The 20619-nt window shown below is 38.5% G+C and overlaps 1 protein-coding gene across 5 annotated transcripts in view; it reads right to left on the bottom strand.

The window, feature by feature from the left end:
* Window positions 1–20619, bottom strand: part of Adgrg2 (adhesion G protein-coupled receptor G2) — a 105374-nt gene that overhangs the window by 48864 nt on the left and 35891 nt on the right. For all 5 annotated transcript variants that reach the window (XM_020183281.2, XM_074062509.1, XM_074062508.1 and 2 more), the window contains exon 3: window positions 15784–15902. In XM_020183281.2, coding sequence (XP_020038870.2) covers window positions 15784–15901 — 118 coding nt within the window. In that variant the 5' untranslated portion in view covers window position 15902. The remainder of the gene's footprint in view (window positions 1–15783; window positions 15903–20619) is intronic.

Here is a 20619-nt window from a genome sequence, read left to right as displayed (position 1 = left end):
CTAAAAAACCCACAAAACTGATTCACCATGCCTGGGTAGACATAGTTAATAGGCATAGCCTCACAATCAAGAGCTAAAACTTATCAAGATGTAGATGTTCATCCAGGTATGATGGTTCACATCTGTAATCCCAACACTTGGGAGGCTGCGACAGGAGGATCTCAAGTTCAAGGCCAACCTAGGATACATAGCAAAAAAGTACACATTTTGTAGGTTTTGATCACAGGCAGAACCGGCCTTATCTATCAAGAAATTTAAAGGGCTCTTAGTAGTTCCCAACAGTTCTGCTTTAAGAAAAAGAGGGAATCTAGTGAATTAAAGCTAGAGTTTTAAAAAGTGTTACTGTCTCCTTTTTTGCTTTGGGAGCCAAATTTCTCAGTGACTAACATATATTCACTTTTCTTTCTCTCATTATGATGTTCCATATCACTCCTCCTGGTCCAAGGTAGTGATATATCTCCACACACCTTACACTTTCCTAAATATCAGCCTATTTCTCTTGTGCTCACTCCCAACTCATTTCCCATTAGTTGTAATAAAGAGGTGGTCGTTATTTCCAATAAGTCATATATTTGAGCTCCATGCCACTCTTAGGAGACAAAACATTTCCATTTTTTAAAAGATTTGGATCACAAACCAGTGTAAAGATCAGTTAGAGTTGACTCAACATGGGTTGTTAACACATGGGTACATGAAAGCAATGTTAGGAATCTCTCTGTATAGCTATCCTTAACTCAACTAGCAAAAACGCTTTGTCTTCCTTATTATGCTTGTGTCTTTTCTTCAACAAAATTAGTGATAAGGGCAGAACATGACCCGCCTGGAACTGAGAGGGGGAGAAGGGGAGAGGGTGAGGGAGAGGGCAGGGGGAAGACATGACCCAAACAATGTATGCACATGTGAATAAATGAATAAAAAAATAACAGAATATTAAAAAAAGGAATCATAAACAAAAAAAGAAAAACATTTTTAAAATTCAAATTTTCCTTTGGAAACCTACAAAGAGCAAATTATAAAGCATTATTTATTTATTTAAGACAATAAATAAAATTATTGTGACCTTTCTATAAAATTTACTTAATGTGACACCCTATGATTTTTAAACAAAGTTCATATATTCCAATTATGATGAACTGGAAACTCAAGGAACTGGCCCCCTGGATGGAGTTTGCCCACGTCACCTTCCTGGCATTTTTTTCAAAGTGTTGCCACTACCCACAAACTCCAATACTACATGGCCAAGTGTGATCCATCCAAGCACTGCCATATGACTGTTTCACTGTCATTGCCTCTCCAATTTAATAGATCCAAGAACTCAGCCCTCATTACCCCTCATCATTTTCATACTTGATCTGTTCTTGAACTTAATAGTATTACTGGTAACACCAGGGAAATAATACAAGTTGAAAACTTGAATGTATTAGTCTCCTGCTGCTGCTACAACAAACTTAGTGGCTTAAAATACAAATTTATTATCCTAGAGTTCTGTAGGCAGAATTTGATTTCTTGTGGTTGTAGGACTGAAGTTCTTATTTTCTTGTTGGCTATAAATTCAGTCATTCTCAGAGTTGTGTTTCTCATTCCTCTATCTTCAAAGCCAGGAATAATGGAATAGGTTGGGGGAGTCGTTCTCATGTATATCACTCTGACTCACTTTCTCTTTCACTTTTAAAAACTCACATCATTTCACTGGGTCTACCTAAGTAATCCATGATAATCTCCCCATATAAAGGTTCTTAATTTTAATTACATCTTCAAAGTTTCTATTGCCATGTAAATTTTCACCCTGTCTTACAAAATTGGAAGTTTTAGAAAATGATCTCTTCATGTCAACTCTCTGGCCCTCTAAAGCATGTTCTGTCTACAGAAGCTTTATATATTAAAGTATTCATTGACTACACCATATACTTGGCATTCGGATATATGTTATTTAACATTTCCACTGTGTCTTAGTCTATTTTATGTTGCTATAACAGATTATCAGAGTTTGGTAAATTAAAAATGATAGAGGTCAATTTGGCTCATGGTTCTGTAGGCTGGGAAGTACAAAATAAAGAGGCTATGTCTGGTATAGACCTTCCTGCTGTGTCATAGCATGGTGGAAAGGCAAGTGACTTCACAAACAGAGAGAGTGATAACTAACTCAGTCCCATGAGAATGTTATTAATACATTCATGAGGGTGGAGCCCCCACGACCTAATCACTTCTTAAAGGTTCCACTTCTTAATACCATCACAATGGCAATTAAATTTCAACATGAGTTTTGGAGGGGGCATTCAAACCATAGCACACTGTAATGTCATGTTTCCCCAACTAGATGCCAAAAGTAGCAAGTCTGATGCTTTATTCATTATCCTCCAGGAATTCAGTCCAGTGTCATGTATCTGATGAAATCATTAAGAAGTCTTTATCACAGTAGAGCACTTGGTTAGCATACACAAGGCCCTGAGTTTGATCCTTAGCACTGCAAAAAAAATTTAAGAAATTTCTATCAGTTAGAGATCAAGATAGGAGCCCATGACATGTAGTTCAAGATCAGGAATTTAACTGAGGGACATAGTACAAAGGTGGAGGACCAAAGCAATCCAGAGGTCAGCAACAGCAGAAAGTTCCTGCTACTTCTATGGCTGGAGGAAGGAGAGACGTGAAGTTACTAGATCCCAGGGAACAGAACCACAGAGCAGGAGCTGAGGCCATGGAGGGGGGCTGTCCAGTGAGAATGGACATCATAGAGGAGGGACAGCCACTATTAGAGATGTCAGTCAGAGATGGGGAGAAAAACCCCAACTTTCCTTTCCTCCTGCACTCCAATCTCCTGCCACTGCTGCCCATTAGCCAAACCTAGCTGGAATATAATTGGCAAGGGACATGGAAAAGATGGCAAGGAATTGGGTCTCTGTGATACAAAGCAGAGAAGGGAAAGGATGAATAATGGATCTGAGAATAATGAGGCAAAATGTCCTATGCAGAGTCCATGAAGACTTGTGAACACTTCTTGGATAACTATTACGCAGAATCTGAAGTATGAAGGGGGGTGGTTATAACTACCAATCACAGCAAAAAGATCACTTAACAGATCTTACAAATGTGTTTTAAAATGTCCACTCAAACACCTATCAAAAACATTTAAAATGTCGCAATTGTGAGCCCCGTTGCTTACAGTGGTGACCTCAATAATATAACCGCTATAGACTCTTTTGCTTTCACTAATTCCTTTTCTCTGCTCCCTTGCTCTTGATTTCTGGGATCGCCTTACAAATAAACTATCTACATCACACAAGGTCATGCCTGGGTGTTTCTGAAGTTTTAATTTTCTTCTCTGCTGTTTGATACTCTGGTAGATGTTAAGGTTTCAAATGTGAGGCAGTTGTCCTAAAGCTGAAACCGTGGTAATATTGATGAGTCTTTACTTCCAAAACATTCATCCCCAAGTTGGATTAGAAAAATAAAGACTTAATCTATTAGCAGTGGATCCTCAAATGACTCTCCAGTTTCAACAATGAGCATCTCGGTACTGACCATAATGGACTTCCTCAGTTTCCTTAGATTATATGAACTTTCCTTCTATGATCTCAAGAAGGAAAGGATACCTATTTCAACCCACTTTCCAATGGCAGAAAAATGTGTACAACAACCCTGGCCAGAAGGACAGAGTCAGATACATTGGTTAACATAATTCAAACTGCTGCAATTAATAAACTCTAAAGTCTCAGGGGCTTTAAAAAATAGGAGTTTGTTTTCCAGGTATAAAGTCCAACCAGCACCCTAGAATAGAAGACTGAGGGAAGGGGAAGTAGGGAGAGGGTGTCATTCAGGGAACCAGGTTGACAGAGGCATTGATTTCTTTAACATGAATCCTCATTTTTGAAGATTTTTGTTCTGGACAGCAACATCCAGCAGGAAAACAGGGAAAGAGAGTGTGGGAAACCAGGTGGTAGATTTTTAATGGCTAGGCCTGGTAGTGGCATACATTACTTCTGCCCATTCACAAGGGAATGAGGGAACTCATTCACAAGGCCACTATTAATTACAAGGGGACATGTGAAGTGTGGTCTAGCCTGTATATTGAGGAAGAAAAAAAGCTTTAAAGCTACACCAGCTACTGTCTGCCACATCAGACTTAATGAGTACCATTAATTAACTAATACTCAGTAAACTAATGATGCAACAAGAGTAAGGCTAAAATCACTCTCCCCAGCCACCATTTTCTCTCTTATTCTTTGTCATGATCTTGACAAGGTCAAAAGTCAGGGAATCAATAGGAACTAGAGGAGGAGTCCTTGCCACTTTGAGGTTGAATATGAATCCCCCTTTCTTTGTGACTCATCCTCCCAGCTTTGCTCTCAGCAAATATCCAGATCATGGTTCTTCCAGGACCCTCAAGAGTGGGACTCCCATGTGATGAGCCAGTTCTGTAAACAACTATGTACTGGTAAAAACCACTAAGAGAGGCTGAAATTATATATATTCCTGCTGCATGGAAATCCTACTTAGTTGCAAAAGCTGCATTTTTGAGTTGCTTCAGTTTTGAGGCCACATTAACTCTTAACCTTTCCCATGGCAGTTATAGGTAGAAGACCCTTAACAGGTCCTCAGGCCCTTGTATGTTGGTCACTCCTGTTCTAATGATTTTTCCTTATATAATCTGTGTCTTTCCATGTGCTTTGAAAATCTGATCCGGAATTCCTCACTTTTAATAATCTGTAACTGTGACTTGATGATCTTCTCTATATGAATACAATATCTATGTTCATTTCTTTCCAATGGAGGAATGAATATACTTGATAACCAAGCTTTAAATGTGGTTAAGAGGCTGGGCTCACCAGGAAGACTGACTTGGGTTCAGATTCTGGCTCTATTTCAAGTAAGATTCTAACATTTCTCTGCTTGCATTTCCTTATCTGTAAAATGGAGTTAATTACTTTGAATGAAATTACATTTATAAAGCATTTTATCATAGTACCAACAATAAGTTGCAATTATTATTAATTCAAACTGTATAACTCTGTATCCTTGCAACTTTATATAACAAACTTTTTATTTTCTCTTTGTGTAAATAATGTGGTATCAGTAATTTGTATAGGGCATTTAAAAATTATGATAGTTTCTTCCATGATTTGCATGTACATGATTTCTCTTCTAAATATAAAATATTCTTATCTATTCTTTAATGCTTAATTGGTAAAAATGTCTGTTAAGACAGTGTTTGTTTAATTCAAGTTTCTAAAACATGAAGTGATTTGCCTAAAGTTTTTCTTGTGTATTCCAATTTTTGAAGGCCTATTATGTGCCAAGCATTAGAGTTATAGTGAGGACTAAAATAAAGTCCAGGGCCTCAAACGGAATTACATTCTGGTGATACTACACAACTCGCTTGAGAGCTTTAAATTTTCACTTTGAAAATGAAAATTCCTCAGTAATTCAAACTCACGCTCTCCTCTTATGCCCTCAAATCCAGAATTTGTTAGATGTTACTGTGAATCCAAATCTGTATAATGACAAATTGTATTTTATATTAGCAGCAAGGCAAAAAAGTCTATGTAGTTGAAAGACAACACAGATATGCGGTCAGTTCTTGTTCATCTAATTAATCAGATCATTATAAGCAATTTTAATTTACTTGATAAAGATTAATGCCCACTTTGTATTTTCATTTCTTTCTTCCTTAAACTAAAAGCCTTCTATACTGTACTAAATACTATCGTACCATAAAAGTAACTGTTAGCCTATGCTCTGTACATTCCTGAAAGAAATTCAGAGAAAAGGGTAGAGGCCAAATAGGACACCCATGTTAAAGACAAACACAGTTGCTACAAACATCATTGCAAAAGTATTTGTAATTTAACTTGGTGAGTTTTTTTTATAGCACTGTGATCTTACTAACATGAGATCTCTTGCCAATGTACTTCGTATTTCTTCAAGTAAGTATGCACCCACTCTCAAGGTGTGTTTCCAGTGTGTTCTCTTGGAACATTAACTTAATACCTAGTAGCTTAAATCAGTGGAACTGTTGCTTTCATTCCTCAGACCTCTCTTAATTTTTACCCAGTGCTTTGAGGGTACCAATTCATCCCAGAATGAATGAATCATGGCAAAGTTGTGTAAAAACCATTTTCAACTGCCTCAGTGACTAAACAATGGGGAAGTGGTTAAGAACACACGTTCTAGAATCCCACCGCCTCCACTTTCCAGCTGTGTAAACTTGGAAGTGATTTAAACTATCCAAGACCAAAATAAGTCCTTTGTGCAGTCTGGTATAGAAAGAAATCCAGAGAGTTGCTTTCTGGATCTTGATACTGCTTCTTTCTGTGTAACCTACATAGTTACTTTACTACTTTGGGCTTCTACTTCCTATCAGCAAAGTGAGGATTGATACAAACATTTCTATCTACCTCAAGAGAACACAGGGAGATAATGTATGCCAATGTGCTTTATAAACCAAGAAGACCTATAAGAACATCCAGTTGTGTTACTGCTTCTACTGTTACTTAGTATGATGAACTATGGCTATTGGATCTTACAGTGAGACACGGAGACTCTTCAATGAAGAGCCAGGCCAGGAGGGCACTAGCAACTTGGAGATTTACTAATCAAGAGCCAACCTGGAGATTTTTTATCCATTCTGAAATCAAGAGATCTATTGGCTTTTTTATAAATTTAAAAGCCTTTGAAACTGCCTCAAAGTAAAAATGTAGTTTGAAAAAATATGAGTTTTAAATTGTTCCCAATTTCACAATAGGAGCTTTAAATAGTAGAACAACCTTCAAATAGGATGGTAGAGATGAGTGGCTCTCCATCCTGCTAGAATTACTTGGGTCACTTTGACGAATCTCATTATCCAAGCTGCACTCCCAGATCAATGACATCAGAACATCTGGGGGTGGGATACAGGTAGCAGGCTTTCTTACTGTTCCTAAGGTGATTCTAATGAACAGCTGAGTGTGAGAACCTGGCATAGATAGTCAACAGCCCAGATACCACCCAAAGATTTTCAGGATGCCATTATGCCCAAGACAGATCCTAAGAATTCTTAGTATCTCAAGACAATGCACTAGGAATCTGAACACTATCCCTAATGGGTGGTTGAACTCACAGAATGTCAGATTGTTAAAGAATCCTAACAGGCAATCAGTTGAGTTCCTTCATCATATGGAGTAGGGAAAACACATCCATCAAGGGAAATTCCAGTAAGGTACAGCCATCTCACTGAAGTCTATGTAAAAGTTGGAGGGTGTGTGTGTGTTGTGTCAGAACTTGCCGGGTTCAGATGGTAACATGGTGATGTAAGCTAAGGTGAAAGGACTAACTTTGGAATATCTCTAGGCTTTAGACTAGGGTCACAAATCAATACCAATCAACTGACCACAGTTCACTTAATGCTTACTATATATTAAACACTGTGGAGGATATGAAGAGAGAAAGGATGGCACCCTTACACACAAGGGTTAGAATACACATCTATATAGCTGAAAAGATAAAACTAGGAGGAGAAGCAGAATTCAGGATTCCTTTCAACAGTTACTAGTGGAGTGTTCCAACACACCATAAATATCCACTACATATTAGTTTTAGAGCATTTTAAAGTTTATATACACAATTGATATATAGAAACAATAGCAATTAAAACAATTGCTGAGCTTCCTTTCATGTCTAAGATGGCCCCATCTTGTTTTGAAGCCTCCATTCCAGAGGTAGAAGGGAAAGTGATCCTTTTTTTTATTCATTTATTCACATGTGGATACACTGTTTGGGTCATTTCTCCCCCCTGCCCCCCTCTTTCCCCCTCTTCCCCCTTCCTCCCTCAGTTCCAGGCAGGTTGTGTTCTGCCTTTATCACTAATTTTGTTGAAGAAAAGAGACAAGCCTAATAAGGAAGACAAAGGGTTTTTGCTAGCTGAGTTGAGGATAGTTATACAGAAATATTCCTAGCATTGCTTTCGTGTACACGTGTTATGACCCATGTTGATTCATCTCTAACAGATCTTTACCCTGGTTACTGATTCCCTTCTCATGATAACCTCTGTTGCTTTAAGGTTTCTGTATTAGTTCCTCTGGAGTGGGGACATCAAATGCTTTCATGTTTTGGGTTTTCTGCCTATTTCTATATCACCCAAATGTGCTCTCCCCTTATCATGTGATCCAAGTTCAACAACATTGTTGCATTTCCCCTAGATCTAAAGTCTGCATATGAGGGAGAACATACGATTTTTGGTCTTCTGAGTTTGGCTGACCTCACTCAGAATGATGTTCTCTAGTTCCATCCATTTACCTGCAAAGATAAGATTTCATTCTTCTTCACGGCTGAGTAAAATTCCTGGGGATATACCCAAAGAAATACAACACAGATTACTCCAGAGGCTCCTGCACACCCATGTTTATTGCGGCGCTATTCACAATAGCCAAGTTATGGAAACAACCAAGATGCCCCATTATTGATGAATGGATCAAGAAAGTGATCCTTAAATCTGAGGGTATAGTTCAGTGGTAGAGAACTTGCCTAGTATGCACAATGCCCTGTGTTCTATCCCCAGCACTGAGAAAAGGAAAAGGGAGGAGGACTTTGTCTTTTTTTGCTGTAAAATGGTCTCTAGTTACCTCAATGTCATTTGAATAAATGTATGGTCTTAGTTTTCCTTCTCTTTCTTCTGGTACTCAAAATGGCATATGGCCTGGGGATGGAGTGCTAGTGATTTTCTAGCAGCAAGGAGAAGGGGCTTGAATCTGTGAGCTGACCCAGTGCTAAGCCCAGGGTTCCCCCTTGTCATGCAGAGTTCCTCAGTGTCCAGTGTCCAGTGCTGAAGGCCTCATGGTCTATTCTCACACCCACCTAGGCCTGGAGGTTTGTCTCTTGCTGACTCAGCTCCCTTCAGCTCTCGCCACAAAGAGTTTGTCACATCCTTCATCTTGTTCCTAACTGGGTTATCCATGCCAACTTTGCACCCTTGGCTCCCAACATGGCTACCCACTAGGAACATGAGGGTCATTTAGAATCCTACCCTGCCACACAAGAACTGAGAAAGATTTGGAGCAGACACTGATTATGGCTTTCTCTCTGCCTCAATGCACTGCTTTACCATTCTTCATCTGTGCAATTGCCCTGCATTGATGTACAGGCCCTGTGATGAGTCCTTCTGGGAGTTCAAGTGGAAACAGAAGTACAATGTCCTCTGCTTTCATTTTCCCCTCAATCTATCTTGAATTTCTATCCCTCCTAATAAACCCTTCTACCTGCCAGGGAGACTCAAGGCCCAACAAAAGAGACCTCATGCCTGGGTGTGGGAACTAGGATTTGGGGGGGTTGCAAAAATGGCTACACATCATATCAATGCCATTATAAATATTTATAATCTCATTTTTGTAATAGAGGGTTGAGACACAGAAAGGAAACAAGCTCTGTGTTTGATAGGAGAGGACAAAGTTAAACAGGACAGGTGCCTGCCTTTCAGAAGCAGAAAGCCTAACCTCCTGCCACATTAATTCCTGTTCTGTGCAAGGAATTACAAAGATTTGGGTGGACAATGCATGAAAAGGTGAGAGAGGAAAGAGAACAGTGGACAGTGAGGCCTTAGAGAAGCAGAATTGTAAAGGGTATTATCACTGGAAATGCCTGCAGCACAAAAAGATCTAGACCCAGCCCAGAGAGACAGAAAGAGTAAGTTTGGGGATTATAGCTTATGAGATCACCAAACTGGCTCAAATGTGTAATTGTTTCCAAATGGGAAGAGAATTCTGCTGGAATGAAATTATAACCATCTTCCACTATTATGTCATCTCACCCTCTGGAAAACAGAATAGCTTTACCTAAAAGAAGACCTCCTTCTAAGACCAGAAAAAGGGGGGACATGGGCACGGCGTGGGAGAGCAAGAAGCTGGAGGTAAGTATAGTTACCTGCCAGAGGCCACTTGGGTTTCTGGTAGACTGACTCCCTCAAATGTCACCAAGTTAGACAACTGAAAATGTTAAGGTCTAAGGATTCTCTCTGTTGGCCGGTGGCCTAACAAGAGTGTCAGGCCTACCTCTCCATGCTGACAAGAGCTACTGAGTCATTGCTCTGTCTTCCAGGGTGAAGCTACTGTGTTTGCAGTTCAGATCCCCCAGAGCCGGAGAACAACTGCTGTCCCACAGTTTGCCCTGGGCTCCCTCTCCTCCTTCTCCCCAGGCTTCAGTTTACTCTGCCCTCAGACACTTCATGAGAGTGCCCTGGGCAGCCTGCTGGAGTGTGAACTGCTACAGACTCCAATGGCAAAAATTCCTAGCTGTGTGACCCTGGGAAAATGACTTAATTTCTTTGCTAATCAGTTTCCCCATTTGTAAACTGAAATGAAAAAAAAAACTCACTATGAAGAGTTTAGGGGAGAGTTAAAAAAATAATGTTCATAAAACTCTAGAGTAGTCTGACCCAGAGCTGGTTCTGAGTGCTCACTGTTTTTCCTTCCATTAGTCTGCCCTCCACCTCACCAGCCAGTCATTGTCCCTTCTCACCCAGCAATGATGATGCAATGATGTGCCTAAGAAGTTCACAATGAACATGATCAGAGGTGGCAAGTACCACCACGTAGTGATAGACAAAATGCAAGCACTGGGGAGAGATATTTTGTTCTTCTGAGGAGGTCAAGACAGAGGTACACATATGTAGCTGAATCTTGGAAGGTGAGTGTGTTTCCAAATGGAGTTGACCCCAGGAATCAGAGGAAGAAAAGTATTTAAGTGAGATAGGGAAGGGAGTAAGCTAATAATGGGTACATTAACTACTATGGGTAACTGGGGCTCACTCAAGCCAACTGGAGAACTCTGGGAGACAGTGCAGTGGTGGCTCACACCTGTAATCACAGCTACTAGGGAGGCAGAGATTGGGAGGATCATGGTTCAAGGCCAGCCCAGGCAAAAAGTTAGTGAGACCCCCATTTAAACAAATAAGCCTGGCAAGGTAGATCACACACACCTGCAAGCCCAGCCACTCAGAAGGTATAGGTAGGAGGATCTATATATGAGGCTGGACCTGGGCAAAAACTCAAGACACAATCTGAAAAATAACTAAAGCAAAAAGGGGCTTGGAGGTATGGTTTAAGGGGTCAAGTGTCTAGCAAGCATGAAGTCCTCAGTTTAAACCCCAGTACCCTCACCCCTCAAAAAACAGCTCTGAGCATTGTATAGGCACAGATCATTCTCAGTCAGAGACACACGATAGCCATCAGCATCCATAGGAACTGTCCACAGGTGACCTCCAGCGTGGGCAAAGGGGGTACGGGGAAGGCATCAACAGCATCTGCTATAGGGGGCTTAGCATTTAACTGGATTTGGTCACAGGCCATGTATTAAGAGTCCTTCAGCATTGACTCACACTTTACTACTACTCAGTTTTATTTGTATTGTCTGCATGTTCCTCCAAATGGAGTTTAAAATTCCTTGGATCAGAGAGGATGTTCTCCCAGAAGCCAAGACAGCTCAGCACACAGCAGGCACCCATTACTGCACAACTGATAGCCAATGTCATGTAGCAATCAGTCCCTTCTGCCTTCATCAAAGATCAAACCCAAGATACCCTGAACCAAAAAGGACCGGCCTCAGTCCAAAAGCTCTCCAGGGAGCTGGTGGCTCTGGCCACCTGGGTATCTACATCAACATTCAGTGATTCCTAGAATTATGGATTCCATCTTAATTTTTAATATAAAGATGCACTACCAAGCAACAAAGTTTAGCACAACAGAGTGGTTAAGAATGCCAAAAGGTAGTGCAGTATAGAGCATATAAACTTTGTAACCAGAGGGCCTAAGTTGCAATCACAATTCTGCAATCTCTTTTGAAGCTGTTCGACCTAGGGAAAGGTCTTATCTCCTGTGTCTGTTTCCTACTCCGTAAAATGAGCTACTAACAGTGCCAATTTCAAAAGGTTCTTGGGTGAGTTTATTAAATGAGTCAGCTTCTTATAAGGGCTTAGAACAGCAACTGACACATGGTGAGTGCTATTAAAGTGATCATTAAATAATGAATAATACTTATTGGTAGTTCTGAGATACAACAAGAAACTCCTATTTAGCCCTTTCAAGATGTCAAAACACTTACTTCAGAAAAACCTCTTTCTTTATGAGTTGAGTTTTGGTTTTTTTAACATATGTTGAGCATTATAATTGCTACCCTCATGGGAAGATAAGACAGAGCCTCATATGGCTTAAATGACAAATCAAGATCATACCCATAGCAGGCAGTAGGCATGGGCTGGATGGGGGAGGGGGTATATGACTCTAATACCTGGTCTCACCAGCTTTCTGCTCTAGCACATTGCCAGCAATAATGTGTTAGCCAATGCTTTAAGCCAGTGGTTCTGCCCTTGAGTATGCACCAGCATCACCTGGACGACTGGGGACACAGAATGCTGCTCCTCCCCAGGATTCTGATTCAGCTGGGCTGAGATTAGCCCTAGATTTTCCACTTCTAGTAAGTTCAAGGTGAAGCTGATGCTACTTGTCTGGGGGCCACATGTTAAGAACCACTGCTTGAAACCAACTCATCAGTGCTATAGTTTGAATCTGAAATACCCTGAAAGGCCCATGTGTTAAAGGATTGGTCTTCAACTTGGTGCTATTGGAAGGTGGTGAAAATCTTTAAGAGGTAGGAGCTAGTAGGAGGTTAGTTCATTGGGGAGTATCTGTGAAGAGGATATGGGACTTCCCAGTCCCTTCCTCTTCCTTTTTCTCTTTGCATTCTGCCATGAGTTGAATGGGCTTCCACCACAGTGCATTCCCTGCCTTCATGTACAGCCTCAACACAAGCTCAAAAGCAATGGGACCAATCAACCATAGACTAAAAACTCTGCAACTCTGAGCAAAAATAAACCTTTCCTCTTTTTAAGTTGATTATTTAAGGTATTTTGTTTCAGTAACAGAACATCAACTAACATAACCAAAAAGCTACAGCAAGAAATACATGCAACTACTCTAAGCACCTACTCAGCTTTTCCCTACTTAGGTTTGCTTCTGAGCCATGTGCTTTCCTATTTACCTGACTCCTCATCGTATTTAAATATCATTTTTTTCAAAAGAGTTATTTGTAACAAGTAGCTTTCATTGTCATGAAATGTTTTGCTTGTGCTCCATTTTCCTGTCTCATCTACCGCTGTGGTGGAAAAAAAGCACTGAAACATGAGACTGAAGATCTGGCATCTTGTCTGGCTTTGCCACTTCCCAGCAAGTAATGTCCCTTGAGGACATTTACTCATCAGTGAAGTGGGGACACTTTATTTTTACCCTGCCAAGCCCACAGTGATGTTTCAATGCTTCAAAGAGATGACATGTGTGAGCATAGTTTATATGCATGTCATATGGCCACAAGAGAATTTTTATACCATGATACGTATCAGGAAGCATATTCTCACCTTGTTTATGCCTTCCACTAGTTGTGTAAACAGTGGTTCTTGAAGTGTGTTCTCTAAACTACTTGCATGACATCCCCAGGGAGTTTGTTAGAGAAGTCACTTCTCAGGTCCCACCCCCACAAATACTAAGCCACAAATACTGGGGGGCAAGGCCCCAGTGATCTGTATTTCAAAAAGCCTCCCAGGTAAATCTGACCCCTGGGTTCAAATCTCAACTCTGCCACTTCCTAACAACCTTGGGCAAGTTACTTATTTCTGTGAGTCTCAGCTTCCTGATCTGGAAAGTGGGGATAAGGCTAAGACCTGTCCTCCTTCATAGATCTCCTTGAGGGTATTGAGTGCACAAGTATGAAGTAGGTGGGATCCTGGCACATAATGCCATCAGTGCACACTAAGCTTCTATCATTTTTTTAAAGCACTATGGCTCTATAACAACATGCCCCATGTCAAGTTCGTGAAGGATTGTCACTCATGTTTTAGCTTGTTGGGAAGTTTTTCATTTATTTTGCATACAAGTATGGGTATTTGTGTGCGTTTTGTTTGTTTATGTTGTTTGCTGCCAGTAGATTTTGTTTTATCCAACAAAGATTCCTTGGTCCTGCTACCCTCTTCTCAACAAGAAAGGTGTTTCCTTGTGTGTTCTCAATAATGTTTCCTTAAATACCGTTTATTTCCTACTCTAATTCCTAATGAGTATTCTTTACATTTGCATAGCACAGTATTCTTCTGGCAGTCATACCCATGGAAATTGCAGCCCTCATACTTTTGGCCTTTTAACTGCCTTCTTCAAATACCTTTTCCCCTTGTTTGGGACTGGAGGTGTGATTCAAGCAGTAGAGCATCTGCTTTGCAAGCATGAAGTCCTGAGTTCAAGCCCCAGCCTCAAAAAAAAAAAAGTAGAATCTGAATTCATTTTAAGGAGGTATGGCTCAAGCAGTAGTGTGCCTGCTTTGGAAATGTGAACCCTGAGTCCAAACCCTGGTCAGACCAAAAGCTTCTGAAGATTCCCCTTTCTGAAAATACCATGCTGCTTCATTGGGTTAATTCTCTACACCTTGGAAATATCTTCAAGTAAATACTTGTAAAAACAAATAAGCATCAGAATAAATCCTCATATATCTGGCCAATGATTTTGGGTAAAGGTACACCAAGACCATTCAAAGGGGAAAAGGACAGTCTTTTCAACAAATGGTGCTGGGAAAACTGGACACCCAAAGGCACAAAAATTAACTCTAAATGGATCAAAGGCCTAAAAATTAGAACTAAGACTATAAGACTCTTAGAAGAAAACATTCCTGACATTAGATTTGGCAATGTTTTTCTTTTGGATATGACACCAAAGCATAGACAACAGAAGTAAAAAGATTAGACCTTGCCAAAATTAGAAGCTTTTATGCACAAGAGGACACTATTAAGAGAGTGAAAAAAATGCCCCACAGAATAAGAGAAAATATTTGGCAATCACATATCTGATAAGGAATTAATTTCCACAGTATAGTTTAATAAAACTCTTAAAAGTCAACAATAACAAGAACACTCAATTCAAAAATGGGCAAACGATTTGATTCAACAGTTCTCCAAAGAAGATGTACAAATGACCAATAACTTCATGAAAAGATGCTGATATCACTAATCACTGAGGAAATGCAAATGAAAACCATAATGAGATGCCACTTTATACCTGTGATCAAAACAACAAAAAATAGCAAGACGGTGTCAAGGATGTGGAGAAACTGGAACCCTTGTGCTTTGTTTATAGAAATTTAAAATGGTATAGCCACTGTGGAAAACAATTTGACAGTTCCTAGGTATATACCCTAAAGAATTGAAAGAAGAGACTCAAACAAATATTTGTACATCCATGTTCATAGCAGCATTTTTCACAGTAGCCAAAGGTGGAAATAATCCAAATGTCCGTCAACAGATGAATGATGAATAGATAAATAAAATGTGGTAATACATACATGGAATATTATTCAGCTTTTAAAAGGAGTGAAATTCTGATATATAGTTACAACATAAATAGCTCTTGAACACATTATGCTAAGTGAAGTAAGTCAGACACAGAGGCAGAAATATTTTATGTTTCCACCTATATGAGGTGCCTGGAATAGGCAAATTCATAAAGACAAGAAGAATAGAAGTTATGGAGTGGGAGTGGAAGGATAGGAAGCTGTTGTTTGATGAGTACACAGTTTCCAGTTGGGATGATGAAAACATTCTGCATAATGGTGATAGTTACACAAAATAGTGATTGTACTAAATGTCAATGAACCATATACTTAAAAATGGTCAAAATCGTAAATTTTATGTTATATACATTTTACCATAGTAAAAAGATTCTAAATAACAAAAAACAAACACATGTACACAAGCAGGTAAACAAAAAAAAAGGAGAGCAGGTACCTTACCTTTCAGTGATGTAACCAAAACAACATGAAGACAAATGATGATAAGGAATATCTTGAATGTCAGCAAAACTTCTTCAGGTCTGCCTAAATGGCCATATTGCCCACCAGAGAAAAACATCCTAGAATAAAATAAGGGGACAACAGATTATGACAGTTACCATAACCACAACACAACAATACTCAAAAGGTCATTCTTCAACCAATGCAACCTCCATCCTGCCTCTTTTGAATTGCTACTATAGTTCCAGAGAATCATTAGGTGGGCACTGGCTATAAAAACCAAAAACAATATTTATTAAGAGAAGATCACCCAGTAGGATACTATATTTAAAATGATAAACATGGTAATCTACACGGATTTTTGTAAAATGCCAATACATGTAAAAAAGAACTTAAAAACCAAAATGTTACATTTATAATTATTACTGCTATATAAAGTCCAGTTAAAGACTATGCTAAGAATCAGAAGAAGTCACAGAATCTTCTAAATAATCTTCTCTATTTATGTCATGTACTGCATAAGGACATAACATTTCCTCTTCATTGTATCTTATTTTATTATCATTGCATCTTATTTTATTATCATTGCAAAGTTTATATAAAAATTGAGTTTAAAAACCTCATTTACCATTTGTATTTTCATTTAACCAATCTTTACTGAGGGAAAATATGTACCAGATGAGATGTAGGAGTTAACTATGTGAGTAGGCATTAACTGTGTGGTGGGGGTAGGGCCCAGGCTGGGGAATTCTCAGCACACAGTGAGAACCGCAAATGTTAAGATTGGGCCTGTTCTACTGATGTGGAGGAGTTGGCCAACATAACCCCATGTTGGGCAGTCGGCTTTTCTATTCAGTTCTGATGTAAACTTTGCTTTGTAGAAAATGTTGACTCATTGACAACTAAAAATGCAATCAAGCAATGATAATAAAGTAAGATGCAATAAAGAAGAAATGCAATGCACCTGTCCTTTTACAGTACAAGGCATAAATAGGAAAGATTATTGAGAAAATTCTGTGACCTCTTCTGATTCTTAGCATAGTTTTTAACCAGCCTTTCAATACTGACAATAACTATTTATAAATATTTTTGTTTTTAATTTCTTCTCTTGATATTTTATGTGTATTGGTATTAATTTTTAAACTTTTTATTGAAATTTGCAATGATATACACATATGCATGTATAATTTAATGAATTTCATGAATGGAACACACCCATGGAACCAGCTCTTTCCCTGCTTCCATTTTTATTTACTTGTTTTTGTGAGTGACTTCAGACAAGCAATTCCCAATGGACCGATTTCCCCATCTAGCAGATTGAGATAACAGTGTTAACCTGATAGTATTGCTATGCTGTGTAAACAAAAGATCTTTGTCCAGTGGCTGACATTGTGAAAGCATTATAAGTGTTAGCTGTACTCTTCATTCACTCATTCAGCAAATGTCTGTTTTGTACCTAGTATATTCAGGGTCAGGTAGTGCAAGAATTAGGGTGATGAGGGATGAAAGGAGACAAGTACCCACGGTTTCTCAGGTTCAAGAATCCTGTCATTCAGTAGCCATAAGCACTGCCAGGAATGGTGAATCTTTCTTAGACATGGCATGGTGACGTCTTAGACCAGGAGGTAAATCCTTATCTTTCAAAAAGGGGCTTCCATCTTTTAAATTAATAAATTACATTATATATTTATACAATATATTAATAAATTATAAAATGTCCCTGATTTATCCCTTCTTTTGTGCACTTTTATCCTCTTTCTGTTCATAATGGCATATTATTGATCTTCTCAAACAAGAATGTTAATACAGTTGTGCAAAGATGTATCAATGTCTCTCTGGAGAAAATTATGTCTGCTACAGTTGCACACAACAGTACTAATGAATCTCAGTTGTATAATGTTAGTCAAGGAAACCACATATAAGACAGCACATACTGTACATGGATTCCATTCATACAAGAAACAAAAGCAGGCAAAACTAATCAACGGAATGCAGAATCAGGAAAGTGGTTTTTCTTGTAAGGGAGAGAGTTGTAATAATCATAGAAATGGACATAAGGCAGGGAGACTTCTGATGTACACATATTCTCTGTGCTGGTTACATGGGTGTGTTCAGTTTGTGAAATTCATTAAGTTGTACGTGTGTGTGTGTGTGCCATCAGAAGTTTCGATAAGGGGAGGAGGTGAGGTGACCCAAACAATGTATACACATGTAAGTAAATGTAAAAATGATAAAATAAAAATAACATAAAATGTTTTGATAAGAAGTTTAAAAATTGATATATGTTTTAAGTCTTTCAACTCTGTTCCACCTCTAAAAGCACTGCCCTTTTTAAAACAGCCAGATTTTAGCAAGCTAAACCTCTACAAAACTCTGTTCTATACAAATGTTTTAGGCTCTACTCCACCTGAAATTGTAGAGTTGACTTGGGAGATTTAATACACAAGTATCTAATTTTAGCTCTGGGAAGAGAATCGGATCAGTGTATAGCTGGAAAGGAAATCAGAATTCACCTAGCTTCATACCCTCATTCTACAGATGAACAGAGAGACCCAACATGCTCTGGGAGATGGGTCAAGGTCATTGGCTATTTGGCAAACCCCTACTTTTGCCAGGCCATAATCCCAGGCTCCTAAGAATTTATCTCCTTGTTAGCAAAATTTTTAGTTCATCAGGCGAAATGAATCAACAAATCCAAAATGCTATTATTCAATTTCAAAAATTTCTACAACTCATTCTTTGCCAACTCCCAGGGCAGGGCCTATGTGGTAGACAAGATATGGTCAAAGTTAAATAAGTGTACACAGTGACTTGTTATATGCTGTGATTTAGGCTTCTGATCAAATAAATCATACCATTACACCTAAAAGACCATGTACTCAACTCCAAAATAAGGGTAGGAAAGGCCAGAATGAAGAATAATCCCAGCAATCATCTTGAAAAGAGCATGTGATCAAAAACTTACTAGAGTGCCACCGAAAAGACTGCTTTAAGTTGTCATATCTGAGACCTGTTTCCTCAAGGTTGAAAATATATTTGCTAATAGAAGTCCTATGGTATTTGAAATAATGTAGCTTTGAATAATGCCTTCTTCTTCAACTGAAAATGGCCTCTAAGGTCACAAGATCTCCAGGCTCACTGATCAATGTGAGAAATCTATAGATTTTGAAACTCTTGCTCATAAAGGTAATTTCAATTTTTTTCAGCTGGGATATTTCCTCATCTTCTGGAACAATTCATGCTGTCTCAATGCTATCTAGGTCATCAACAAAGATTATCTGAATAGCTATCAGTTCTTAGCAAAAATTTAAGATGCTAAAGATAGCTAGTAAGATAGCATCAATTATATAGAAAACTACTTATTAGTATTTAAGCAATAAATCTAAACCCTGACACTAGACAATCACTCACTAAATATGATCCCAAATTCATCTTAGTCCAGTGCCTCCTTTTAGTTGTGGATGCTGATGTAAATGGCAACCTCTTGGGTTATACAGTACACAAACTGCATGACTGTAAGTCATGGCCCTACTTAAACTACTCCAAGAAATTGTTCTAGATCTCTTCAATTTCATTAAACAGTATCACTATCATTTTTAAAATATGTATCATCAATGCAACTTTTAATGACAACAAATGATAAATCTATCTTTATGTACATATAGAATAATGAAAGAATAAAATTTTAAGGGAGGGAATAGCTTGATCCTACCATACAGCAGGTCTGAGTGAGGCTTATTCTCTGTTATCTCTGGTTAACTGGCATAGTCTAATTATACTATAGCTGCTATGATGTATGCAATGATTTAATTTTTTGACCTGAGTAGAAACAGGTAAAGTAATTATTCCCTACATCTTCTAGAAAATTCCATGCCTTTGAGATATTTACACTGAGTCATGAGTGTTGGCAAATAAGACTAGCACAAGATGAAATTAAAAAAGAGAGAGGTTAAAGAGGTTCTCAGTATACATAAAGCAAGAACAAAAAGTGAAAAAGCAATTGACTTAGACTGTTGAACTGTCAAAGAAATTAGAGAAAACTGGACTAGGAAACATAATTAAAATAAAACAATTAAATTTCTATTTCAATTCTGATTAAAAACCTTCATATAACAAACATCTCAAAAAACCCACAATTTTTTCAGTGCTTTAGGAATAGGTTAAGTTATTAAGACCAAATTTTTGATTGAAGACAATTAAAACTCATGAATAAAATATTAGAAGCATTTTCTTAAACGTGTCACAGAGGTGACAAGATAGAAAGGAATTATCAGGCCAAAGTTGAAGATAAAGCATAAAGCCAAGGGGTAATATAAGCAGTGAAGCTACTTATCCCTGATAGTATGAGCCAATGACGTAAAGCTGAGTTTTAGATGTGAAATATGAAAGAAAAGTACAAATACATAGGGAAAAAAAACAAGGTCTAACATATATTGAAATAAAATTCAAAGAGGTGCTGATGAGGCAGAATCAATGCTTGAAATGATGACTAAACGACCCCAAACTGGTAAAAAAAAAAATCAACCCACAGATTCAAGAAACCCAAAGGATGTCAATTACAATAAACAAAAAGATATCTACACCTAGACATGTCAAAATTAAACTGAAGAAAGCCAAAGATTTTCAAGAAAATCTTGAAAGTTGGGGAAGAAATGAGGCAGGCTCCAGGTAGGTTCTTGGTGCCAGAGTTCTTACACTTTGGAGAGGGGTACAACTAGAGAAGGGCCAGATAGAGAATCTCTAAATTAAGAGACACAATCCAGAGTTCACAGTTTCCCAGGCCCCAGTTTCCCAGATGCAAGGGTGGTACTATATATATTGGAAAATCAAATGAAC

Source organism: Castor canadensis, chromosome X (genome assembly GCF_047511655.1).
Source record: "Castor canadensis chromosome X, mCasCan1.hap1v2, whole genome shotgun sequence".
NCBI lineage: Eukaryota > Metazoa > Chordata > Mammalia > Rodentia > Castoridae > Castor > Castor canadensis.
Note: the sequence above shows the minus strand (reverse complement) of the source record. Positions and strands in the feature narration are given on the sequence as shown.